The sequence below is a fragment of the Papaver somniferum genome, chromosome 7 (assembly GCF_003573695.1).
Source record: "Papaver somniferum cultivar HN1 chromosome 7, ASM357369v1, whole genome shotgun sequence".
Classification (NCBI taxonomy): domain Eukaryota; kingdom Viridiplantae; phylum Streptophyta; class Magnoliopsida; order Ranunculales; family Papaveraceae; genus Papaver; species Papaver somniferum.
Genome location: NC_039364.1, coordinates 164,946,444 through 164,959,601, shown reverse-complemented (window position 1 = coordinate 164,959,601; position 13,158 = coordinate 164,946,444). Strand labels below are relative to the sequence as shown.

The 13,158-nt window shown below is 36.2% G+C and overlaps 1 protein-coding gene across 1 annotated transcript; it reads left to right on the top strand.

The window, feature by feature from the left end:
- Positions 1-4,584: 4,584 nt before the first annotated feature.
- On the top strand, positions 4,585-7,976 carry LOC113298975 (glucan endo-1,3-beta-glucosidase 6-like). Its single transcript, XM_026547882.1, has 2 exons — positions 4,585-5,739; positions 6,639-7,976. Exons 1-2 carry the CDS (start codon positions 5,402-5,404, stop codon positions 7,753-7,755), a joined length of 1,455 nt encoding a protein of 484 aa, XP_026403667.1. The 5' UTR covers positions 4,585-5,401; the 3' UTR covers positions 7,756-7,976.
- The last annotated feature ends 5,182 nt before the right edge of the window (positions 7,977-13,158 follow it).

Below are 13,158 nucleotides of genomic sequence, written 5' to 3'. Positions count from 1 at the left end.
TACCATTTTTCAGAGGATTCAACAGTTGTGTAGAACAATCCTTAACCTTGTTTCCATGCCGTATGTAGCAATCCCTTAGTTCGAAGAAGGAGAAGCCCAGAGAATGCTAGAGCTAAACGTTAAGAGCATTGTGTTATACAGTCATATTTCTGAAAAGGGTGTTTGATATTACGGTCAAAGACTACTTCTTCAGTTGCAGAGAAGAACAGTGATAACCATCAACCCCTATCCAAGTGAAGAGATTTCTCGAGATGATTGGGAGAAATTGATAAGGGATGGTCATGATTGGGAAGTAGCTGGCAATCTGATCCAGGATCTGAGCTCTAAAACTGACTACCTTTATTGGTTTAACACTATTTTCAAGCCCAATATTGTTATGCAACCACAAAATTTGGGTCAGATGGATTTCCCACCTTTAGGTAGGATGCCACTTGGTGATGAATTTATTCCTTCCCAACCTCCACTTGATACGGGCGACAATTTGTATATCCTACTCAAGTGGGTTCATCGTCGAATATGCCACCATTGTCTTAGAACGTACAGACTGTATCCATATCTAAAGATATTTTTACTCATCTGATTGTTCCTAGTGCACTAGAACGGAATTATCCATACTTAGGGGGTAGATGCTGTACCAGAGCAGTATTAGAACCAGTTGAACGATTTTCATGATCTACTATAGGGATTTCAGAACTTCTATTTGACTCAGATGCAAAGAATGAGGGAAAGCATGATGTTTTAGATGAGTTCAGGATATTTCGGTCATGCTGGTACAGGAGGTCCAAATCATGGTGGTAGAAGTTCGAGTCCTAGTGTGCGCTTAAGTCATGGTGGCGGCGGTACGAGTCGTGGTGGTAGAGGTATGAGTCATACTAGGTCACGTCAGCGAAGTTGTGGAAGTCGTGGAATTAAAAGAAGTAGTTTGAGAATTCGTTCTATGCATAAGAATATACCAGAAAGTTCTACTCCAAATGAAGTGTTAGATACTCAAGTAGTACGTGAAGGTGATGAAGACATTGACATGGATACAAATCTCGCACGTTTATTTAACCAATTGCCATATGACACTATGACTCCTTGTGGTGGTGTGAACATTGAAGCAGTTAGGAAAACGACTCTTTTTACCCCAATTGCCTCAACAACATCAGCATCTCAACCATTTCAAGCTCATCTCAACCATTTCAAGCTCATCCTCACCCATTTCAAAATAAATATCATGCCTCCCTTTGTGAACCCGTTGCTTATCAAAGTTATGACAATTCTGAAGAGACTCAACCACCAAGTCAGTCTCAAGCCGGCACAATCACTGATATGTTGAACAACACTCTTGATTCAGAAAACACCTGCGATTGGGTCTTTGGTCAGGGAGAAAATATTCAGGGATCATGGAAATTTAATTTAAATATTTCTAACGTACTTTTTGTTTTAAGTAATGAAAACTATTTTTAGATTAATATTCAAATCAAAAATAGTTTTACATTCCATTAAATTCAAACATTTAATTAGAAATTAACCGCAATTGTATTACATAATACTTAATGAAAATTAAATCCCCGCACGTGAATCTTATAGATTTCATAACATTCGTCATGATTAAACCATCTTCTGTTGTCTTCAACAAATATGGTATGAGCTCTAATTTTTAGTTCTTCGATTGATAACTCAGGATGATCCCCTTTTATCATCCACATAATTTGTGCATACTTTCTCACTTCGTTATGAATGAAACAATAACGAGTTCCAAGACACTCTTTTGTTCTTCTTGAATCTACATGATTTACGTCATAAACCTTTGAAACACAGTGTCCGGTGTCCCATAATTAAAAGTCTTAAACTTTTGAAATCTCCATCGCTTGCAACTGAAACCCAATATCGAGAGAAACATCTTCTTCTCGAGTGAATCTAGCACTAGCCACGTTGTTTATGCGAGCATTATGCATGTTGAAATGAATTTGAACTTAGGTATTTATAGAGGGGGAAATTCTAACCGTTGGATTGAAACTACTAAGCGACGATCTGGTCAACAAACGACAGCTTGACTAGTGTTGACACTGGACAGACCCGCGAGCGATGTTGCGATCATATAGCGATGGAGATTCTATCGCTCGCTAGAAACTTCGTCATGCATGCTTAAGTGGTATATTTGACACACTGGCACGTCCTTTTGCCACTTTAACATATCCATAATGGGTGTAAAAGTGCCAAATGTTGGTGTTTGACATATGCATAAGAGTAGGCCTTACCGTATTTTTTTATATATTCGCCTAAGGTCAGGGGAGAAACAATTTTAGATGAAAGGTTAATAAAAGCTCAGCGCTCGTTCCATTTTTCTACCCTCTTTCAAGAATGTTAGACCTTGTTCATTCAGGGACTCCATGGAATGAACAAAAATGTCCTCGAAAATTTGAAATGTCTCTAGCGTTAGAAATTTATAATTCAGTGATTTCTTCGGGTATACTCGCAAGTCTCATAAACACACCAAGCCTGGGTTGCACGGACGCTGCATTTTTTGAGTCGTGTCCGCATCCGACGCGCGTGGGACGCTGGTTAGGACACATTGATGACTCAGGTTTGACGCGCTTGAACGCATTTTTTTTTTCATTTTCGTTTATTTTTACTATTATTAACTAAATGAAGAAAGACAAAATCTAGATCAATCATTAGTCTGATTCATCCGATTAGAATACGCAATAATAAGCTTAAGGAAATGTGACAGAAAAGTTAACTAATTAGATTACGGATCCATACACATTGATCTTTCGTCAGGAAACAATGATCACCAAAATTTATTCTACATACATCGAGATACAAAGGTAAAGTCTTGAAAACACTTGACTAATTTTCTACAATGATCACCAACATTTATTCTACAACCTTTTTATTGAAATTGTATCCACAAAAATAACATAATGTAGCATCATTTTCTAATTTTCATGATCGAAACACTTGACTTTGCTGTATAAATACATGATTATATTTATAAATAATATATAAATAAAATACATATATATACGTGTCCGCGTCCTAATATTTTGAGAATTTTATTATGACCGCGTCCGCATCGTGTTGTGTCCGTGTCAGTGCAACCCAACACCAAGCTAAGCAAAAGGGTCTTGTTGTACACGCAGCCCAAAAAGTACCCTTTCAAACCTTACAATTCCTTATCATTTTCTCATCCAAATTTAGAAGCGGACCTTGTGGATTTAATTTACCATTCTCTCAGCGAAAAAGCAAAATGGGGTTGATGAATTTCATGAAAGAAGATGATTAGGTCCCGGCTTGAGATGACAGCTCTAATTAGACTCTGGGGTCTCCGGGATAGACAAAGACGCAACCGTGTATCTTTGTCTTGCGACTCTACGTATATGTAGGTGAGTATAAGAGATGGTGTTTTGCCAACTCAGAATGACAAAGACTAATCAACCTCAAACCATCATCAGACCTGCGAAGTATGACCGTATGGTACACATCCCCATTTCTTAATCGAGAAAGAATATCAAGCAAGATACATGTTGCACATGACATGACAACACTTATTATTACGAGCAGTTGTTGTGTCTTAGGAGGCATATTTATTATTAGTTGTTGTTCCACATGAATTCAACTAGTTTTACATTAAAATCTGATTAACACCAGCGTTAGTCCTAACGTTTAAGTGATTTTTAACTACCGGCGATACAAAGTATCCCGATACGTATCGGTCGATATCGGTGTGTTTTTTAGAATCAACAAAATTATTAATTATTTTTCTCGGTCTCGATAACAATCAAAGCATGGAAGGGAGAAAAAGTGCGCTGATACACATTGTCAGTGTGTGTATGTGACGGTATCATCATCATCACTATGAGCTTTTAGTTGGATTTGTACCAGTCTGTATTTGTAATATATTAATTTAATTAACTTAAACACAAAACAAAATCCTAATTTCTGGGTTTAATTAAATAAACTATACATTATTGCAAATCTTTATTATTTCCGGGTCTTCACACTCGACTCGACTGATGCTCAATCTTAGATTCTTCACAACTGTTATCTTGACTGTTGCCCCTTTATGACCGGATGATCAGCTACAAAATGTTAAGTGCTGGAAAATGAATCATTTGTCCAAATATTTTTAAAACATGATTTAAATGGACAAGTAAAAATTATCATGGGTTCATCAAAAAGTAACAAGGATGAAATTGGATTTATCATGACTTAAACTTAAAAAATAGTAAGGATGAAACTGGATGCATCCTGATGTAAATTAAAAATAAAAAAAAATATTTGAAAATGGGTAGGATGAAACTGTTTACATCCTGTTTATTTTTACATTCTCGTCTATTTAAACAGTATCAAAATTCAAATGTCATTTTCATCCAGAAATTGTTGATTTTGATCTTTTTAACCAAGTTTATGAACAATAATGGGTAGTGCTTGTTATTGTTAGTTTTGCCGTTCTAAATCATCAACTTTCATTACCAAATAACTGTACAAGTATGTGTGGTCAGATTATTCCGAGTTTGGTCCAATCCAACACAGAAGAATTCATTCCAATCTTGGCAAAATAAAAATAAATAAAGGAAAGGCATCAAAAAACACTTTACATTGACCTTTAGCTTAATCTAGCTCACTTCATTATCAGCCAGATAAAATAGAGGAGTCCTCTTCCGATTTTTAACAACAATCTATGTGCGCATTTATGATTTCTTTAAACCATTTTTCTTTCAAATCCAATAAGGTTCAGAGCTGCAGTTTACCCATTCAGGATTCTGCACATATTCTTGTGTATATAAACGGCGTTATATTTGTCAGAGTTACTGAGGACAGCTTAAAGTTCAGGCAAACATAAATAACATCAATTAATTAATTAGTTAACCCCATATTTGTTTGTTTTTGATTTGCTCCATATACGACCAAACCCCAGTTTTTAATCTTGTTTTCTTATAATTTATCTCTGCTTTTCATGTCAGATTCTCTCTTAACTCAACGAGTTTAGCCAAAAGATAATCTCACTTCTCTGTAATAAATCTTCTTCTTAATACTACTACTATTATCACTTTCCCATTTCAGGTGTAGCAGCTCTCACTCTCTCTCTCTGTTCTTCAAGTTTACCACTTTTCATCATTTTTCTTTTTCTGTGTGGAATCACTGAAAGGGTCTTTAATTGAAGTACCACTGAGTGATGTAAAGTTGAAATCGAAGTCATCTTTGTTCATTTATGTATACTCTCTGAGCTCCATTATTTCATTTTCTTCTTCACTTTTTTTTGTTTCTTACTGGGGTTGGGTTGAACTGCTTCAGAAAAGCTATTTTATGATGTTTGGAAGAGAACCCAAGTTGTGTTCTTAGTTTCTTTGCTTCTTAGATCTGTTGTTTTTGCTTGAAATCAGTTCAGAGCTCTTTTGTATTTCCCAGAGAGATGGGAAGGTTATGTGTGTTTCATGTGGTTGTTTCCTTGTTGGTTTTGTCCATGGGGGTTGGGGTAGTAAGTGGTATTGGTGCTAATTGGGGAACACAAGCAACTCATCCTGTACCACCTGATATTGTGGTGAGAATGCTAAGAGAAAATGGGATTCAAAAGGTAAAGCTGTTTGATGCAGATTCTGATACTTTGAATGCTCTTAGTAATTCTAGGATTGAGGTGATGGTGGGTATCCCTAATGACATGTTGTATGGTATTGCTACCAATATGAAAGCAGCTGTGAATTGGGTGAAGCAAAATGTGTCTGACCATGTCGACAAAGGCGTACTTATCAGGTCTAAACTCTCAGAACCTCCCATTTTGCCATTTCTGCTTTTCTTTTCGATGTGCTTAAATTCATCATCAATTACTTGTAATGAGGAATTCTTACTTCACATGTAAGTACCATTTTGTGTCTAATCTATTGTTTGTCACTGTCAAGTGTTGTTGTCATTTTAAGTTTCATCAATTAGTCTCTTATGGTCTAAGATGGAGATCTTAGGTATCCTATTGTAGTTGGAGAGAATAGGCTACCAGAACTCGGCACAGTCACAGCTTAGTTATATTGTTAATGGATGAACATGCTTGTGTGAGAATATTATCTTTTCAGTTTTCACTGCACAAAGAGAGAATTGAAAGTTTTTAGATGATAGCAAATCTTTTCTCATATTAACTATATCTCGAACATGCTTAGATTCATAATTGAAAGTTTTTAGATGATCAGAGTCGCTTGCGTTCTGGATTTGAGCTTTGTCTGTTATAGCTGTTCACCATCTGATTCCCACTTTGTCTTTATTACCCTGTAATTCAGTTATGATGGCATAATGAAGGCCATCGACAAGTTTGCCCTTAACCTACTACTGTATCCTGTCTTCTGTATTGAGCTATTCACATGAATTTCTTCCGAGTAGACCAATCCATAGCAATTCAGTTTGCTCTTGAATCATTATGAATAGTTCAGTCTGTGGTGTCAAGAACATGTGTGCTTGTTACTCATCCCCCTGTTGCTTGCTCTACACCTAAAACGTATTTCAAATTACTCATTTTCCACATGTAGGTTAATAGGATTTATCATAAAACATTATCATGCTACAAAAGACTGCTAGATGGAAACTGTCCTTTCAAATTTTTATGTCATAATAATTAAACTTTGTGATCCCACTGTTAACTCATCAGCACCTACTGTTTTATACAGGTATGTTGCAGTTGGAAACGAGCCATTCTTGCAGACTTATAATGGAACCTTCCTTGAAACAACCTTTCCCGCACTTCGAAATATTCAGGCAGCCCTCATAAAAGCTGGTCTTGGCAGCAGGGTTAAGGTTACTTGCCCACAAAATGCAGATGTATATGAGACGACTCAAGCAGGCCTCCCTTCTGGTGGTGACTTTCGGTCAGACATCCATCAGGTCATGATTGACATTACCAAGTTCTTGAATGATAATGGCGCACCCTTTACTGTCAACATCTACCCCTTCATAAGCCTCTACATTGATGCAAATTTCCCAGTTGACTATGCTTTCTTCGAAGGGAATGGGGCACCAATTATTGATGGTGGCATATCCTACACCAACATGTTTGATGCAAATCATGACACACTTGTATGGGCGCTGCAGAAGAATGGCTTTGCAAATATGCCCATCATCATAGGAGAGATTGGGTGGCCTACTGATGGAGATAGGAACGCCAATCTCATGTATGCACAGCGTTTTAATCAAGGTTTTATGACTCACATTGCGACTGGAAAAGGGACCCCAATGAGAAGTGGCCCTGTCGATGCATACTTGTTTAGTTTGATTGATGAGGACGCCAAGAGTATCAGTCCAGGAAACTTTGAAAGACATTGGGGTATATTTTATTTTGATGGGAAGCCGAAATACCCGCTCAACCTCGGAACAACTAACACAGGAATGTTGGCTCCAGCTAGGGGAGTGGTGTATCTGGAAAGGAAATGGTGTGTCATGACACCAAAAGCAAGTCTTGATGATCCACAAGTTGCATTGAGTGTGAGCTACGCATGCAGCCTTGCTGATTGCACAAGCCTTGGCTATGGAACATCATGTGGGAATTTAGATACACGAGGTAACATTTCTTATGCATTCAACAGTTACTATCAGATCCAAAATCAGCTCGATAGAGCTTGCAAGTTCGGCAACCTTTCAATGGTGGTTACAAGAGACCCGTCAACAGAGACTTGCAGGTTCGGAACAATGATAGAGCCATATGAGGGTGGCAGCACTGAGCTGAGTGCAGGGTATCTCCAAACAGTGATAACTTTGGTTGTAGTTACTATTGTTGTCCTATTTTCTTAACCTTTGCTATGAATCTTAAAATCTAAATTTATGAGTCTTTATGTCCACCGTTTTTTTTTTTGAAATCAAAGTTTTTCTTTTTTAAAAATCAAGTAGGAGGAGAAGAAATGGGCATGAAAGAAATATACACACATTCTCACACTCCTTGATTCTGAAGTTTCAACTTTGAAAGTCTCGTTAGTTAGGGCATACAATTGAGACACAGAGAAAGGTCTAAAAAATGGTTCGACAATGTTTAATCTAAAGCTGTTTGTCTGTTGTTTTTTCTGCACAGAGTAATGAGTTTGGAAGGGATGCTGTTTGTAATGGCAGTTGTTGAACTTGATTGTGACTCGCGATTTGTTAGTTAGTTTAGCCTATACTTTCTATGTCGTTATCATGCTCTATGGGAATACAATTCATGCTCTGTGATTTATCAGATTGCCATGTGCATTATGTTTTACTGCATCCCTCTGCATATGAATACATCTTGCATTTGCTCATTTACAGTGTTCTGACTTACGGTTTCTCCCAATTAAAGTTTGTATGTTGCGATTTTGTCTATTATCGTTGGCTGATAATTATCTACTCCCACATCTTTGTGAATTTAGAGTTCATTATTCAGATTCAAGTCCTGTAGATATACATACAGAAAAATTACTGGATGTGAGCAGCTTTATGGGTGTAGCTGCTATTATACAGACGAAGTTGCAGACTTGGACAGAGTACATGAACAGATATATTCCTCTCATAATCGAAGAGCAGGGAATTTCTTTAGCCCACGTGCTTCTCCTGTATTTTTGATCAAGCAGCAACCAAACCATTGCTAAAACCAAAACCAAATTAATAATTTCTTGATCAACAATTAAATTAATCAATAAGAACAGTTATACAAGAAGGCTACAAAAATTAGATCAAACATAAAATCTAAGAAAAGCTATCATTTTAAAACTTATTTTGCTACTACAGAAATAAATAGAGAGCCAGAGTGATGTTTGTGATGAAGCAGCAAATACCCTTCCATGTTTGCTGCTTATGGAAACGAATAAACCCGATCAAAATAAAAAGTATCATCCTCATACCTGCGCCGATACAAACCATCCCTGCGAACCTCAAAATAGCAATTATTCCCACATATAGGGTCCTCTCTTCTGGCCTTGTATACATGATATCCACCTTGAACAAGGGTTCCTTCTTCAGTATAAAACCACAGATCACACCAAAATTTTGTCGACAAAGTAAAATTTATCCTAAATCTCCAAAGGAACTCACGTCCATATGGTAATGTCTTGTATCCAAAATCTGTTTCGCTTGAATAGCAACGATAGTTGAGCAGGGTATTTTCTGATATTTCATTCACTAGGAAGACCGTAATCAGACCATAATAACTCCTGCGGGATGAACACTCTGACACTAACGCTGCAAATATCACCACAAGAGAGAGCAGAAATGCACCTGTCAGCTCCTCCTACCACCCATCATCATCAGCATCTCTTGCTAGTAAGTTTGACGAGAAAACAATGAATACTCTTTGGAGGTTTTTTTTTTTTTAAGACGAACAAGTTTTGTGTTTACATGCATATAAACAGGGAAATTGTGCTTCCATGCCTGTTGTGATCATTTCGATATTGAGTACACACACAAATCACTATTCAAGGTTAGAAATATCCACGCCCAGTTATTTTTGGGATTGCATGCAATATGATATCTATATACTTCCCAAGGATACCTAAAGTTATTATCATGAAATCATCATTAAAGAAGAAATATATTCCTTATCCATTCTCAATAACAAATTACTGGTTTCATGTCAAAGATCCTCTATCGATTACTCATTACTGAGACAAGGTGAAGATCGCCGACTGACGCCAAACTTGTAACTGTGCTATAAAAGAAAAAAAAAAAAGCTGGCTGACGCCAAACTCATCTTGTGACAAGGAGAAGAAGATCCACTGACTGCACTAAGAAACTGCGCTAGGAAATCTGTTTACACTGGGCTCAAGCGTGTATTCTTGGACATATTTATATCCAACTTAGAATAGGTAATTAGAAAGAAAAAAAATTCTGGGACATACTAAATTAAAATAGAGGCACCGGATAGTAAAAGAACAACCCCTTATCCACTATTTTCTCATACAGTCGAACCTCGATAAATGAATGTTATAGGGACAACGAAAAAATATTCGTTTAGCGGGGTTATTTATTTATCGAGAATGATGCAGTTATGGAATCTCCAACAGACGAAGAAATTATTAAGTTAGTAATGAATAATGAAAATGATCCTGAACCAGATGATAGTAGCGTCGTACCAAATGTGTCATCTAAAGATGCTTTTAAAGCGATGGTCACTTTAAAAAACTACTTGCTACAACACGAGCAAAATATTCCAGAAATTGTGCAAGCATTACATAAAATTAAGGATACGGTGCATTTTGGTTTAGGTGGAAGAAAAAGACAATCAACCATATATGATTTTTTTTAGTTCACTCCTACATATATTTTTATGTAAAATTTTCTGACTATGTATTTTGGTTTATTTATATATATAATTCAGTGATTATTCGTTTACATTTATATAGGGCCTTTAAGGATCCAACTTTTTTTATTCATTAATGCATTAAGCGAGGTTATTCATTTATCACCTTGGCCCAAGTCGGGACCGGAGAAAATTATTCATTTGGCGAGGTTATTCATTTACCGAACATTCGTTTATCGAGGTTCAACTGTAATGAGAAAAAACTACCTTTATCATATATACTATTTTTCAATTATTTAAAATTTATATTTTTCAATAAGTTAAAAAAGTTTATTTATGTTTTTCAGTTTTTGTAAGAAATTTTGATTAAAATATAAAAATAATATCATGCAGACGTAAGAAAATAAAAGTAAAACTAGTTGACCGTAATGTTGTTTTTCGTTAATATACTGATAGATTAGGTTTAAATGGAAAAAACTAGGACTTATGACAGTTATAGAGTGAAATTTTGCTAGCAATAGAAACAAATTATGTTCTTCGTTTATGAAAAACAAATTGATACATTAGGTTTATATCGAAATAACTAGGATTTTATGACAATTAGAAAGTGATATTGGACTGACAATTGAAACAAATTATCAGTCAATCTGCTTTCTTCATTCAGAAGTTGTTGATGAACAATAAAACACGAAAAGTGATATTCAAGATAAACACTATGCATTGTTGTCATATTCTTTGTTGAATCGGCCGAACCTAAATCGAACTTATTTGTGACTCACTTGTGAGTTAGTTTATCCTATATTTTCTATGTCGTTATCACTCTCTATGGTTAAGAAAGCACATATTCATGCTCTGTAAGTTAGTTTATCAGATTGCCATGTGCAGTATGTTATACTGCATTCCTCTACATACGAATACATCTTACAACAACTGCATTTGATCATTCACAGTGTTCCTGCTTATAGTTTCTCCTTGTTAAAGTTTGTATGTTGCGATTTTCTCTATTCGGTAGGTGATTACTACGACTCCCACATCTTTGTAAATTTAGAGTTCATTATTCAGATTCAAGTCTTTGAGACGTACATATAGAAAAAGTTATTGGGTGTGTGCAACTTATGGGTGTAGTTGCTTATAAAATCAGAATCAGGTCAATCACTAACCTAAGGAAGTTACAGACTTACACGAAGTAGATGAACATATATTCTTGTCATAATCAAAGGGCATTACTTTTGGCCCGTGCGCTGCTCGTTGATAGACGCATTTATGTGTCTAATTTGTCCTCAATGTTTCGTATTGTTAGTACTTGTTTTCGTCCTTATTATGGTGTTTTGTGTGTTTGTAGGTATTTTTTGGAAATAAATATTGATGGAAAATTCGGCTCAAAAAGTTGTTAAAGGCACCCCGGAGGACATATGTTATTCGGACTTCAGCAACGGATAAGGGGCGACCACTGGATAAGAGGTGACCTTCTTTAACAAATTCAAAAATTTGTTTTGGTGGGAAAATGGTGAAGAGAACTGGCAGATTTTCAATCGGATGTTTGGACGTGATTTAGTGAGATTCAATCCCTGAAACTTCATGGGTAGATGTGATTTGTCATAACAAAGCTGGTATGGGTGTTTTTTTCGATCAAATTTGGCTAGATAACCCAAGATATGAAATCAGAGCATCACGGGTTGGTTTTCCATTCCGAGTCCTGATTGAGTGACCAAGAGATTTTCGCGTGGCTGCTACATGTTGGAACACTTCTGGACAATGACTGGATGCGTTGAGAGTAATTTGGCGTGGGAAACAGCGTGAGAAGCTAAATCAGGGAAGAAAATATTTCCAAAATATTTTTCATCAAGGCCGAGTTAAGAGAGAATTATCTTGAGTTATAGCGAGATTTCTTGGTATTACTGGCTATATAAAGGGTGCTGGTGTTTCATAAAGGGGGATGGAGAGTTTGGGGAGAATTATAGAGCACCAGAGAGTCGAGAAGATCAAATTGCAGAAACTCCACTTCTACTGCTGCAAAGCTGAAGACCACGAAGAACAGACTTACCAGGACAGTCGTTTTCCAGCAGTGACAACGACACTTAGCCGTGGGTCGTATTTGCTACAGAGAGCCGTGGGTCTTAGAGCAACAGTAACAGTGACACATCCTCTGTATCGTTCTTTGGTTTGTAACAAATATAATTGTTACAAACCCGGTTTTGAATTATTTCTCCCTTTTCATCATTTGTAAACACCCTTTGAGCAATAATAATGATTTTTGAGCGTGTTTCCAACAACATGATGAGCTAGACCCCATCACTGGGACAACGGAGGAAGCAACTTTTCATGATTGTGGTAAATGAATTAATTCTTTATTGACTTTTTGCATAGATTTAATTGCTTTATGATTTCTATTAATTATTTGTTATTTTGTTAGATGCCGCATGCTTAGTTCTAAATACTTTAAATGCGTCATGATTTTAACTTACAAATAATATTTTACGAAATCTATTTTTTTCAAAGAACTAGAGTCACAACTTCTTTTGTTTGAGCTATATTGTCTATAGTTAATGACTGAACCATAACAATATGAAAAGTAGTGGAATCCCGCGTCTCAGCGTCTCTTCATCTTGTGACAAATTGTGTATATATATTTTTCCTTATTTTTTTTATTAAGTCTTAAAACAAATTATCAACAAATCTGAGTGAATGAATCATCTTACTACAACATCATTGAAAAATACCATCAATTTTTGGCGCCGCCGACGCGGATTTGTTTATAAATTTGTTTTTAGGTTTTTTTTTTATTTTTTCATTTTGACGCCTTTTGGTATTTCTTGTTTGCTTTCAGATTTGGAACTGAGCTAAAAAAAGGGGGAGAAAGTGCTGAAAACAAAAGCGAAGCTAAAGAAGAAAAGAAAGGAGGAATCCAAAAGGAGTGAAGAAGAAAATTTTTGTATATAGATATTCTA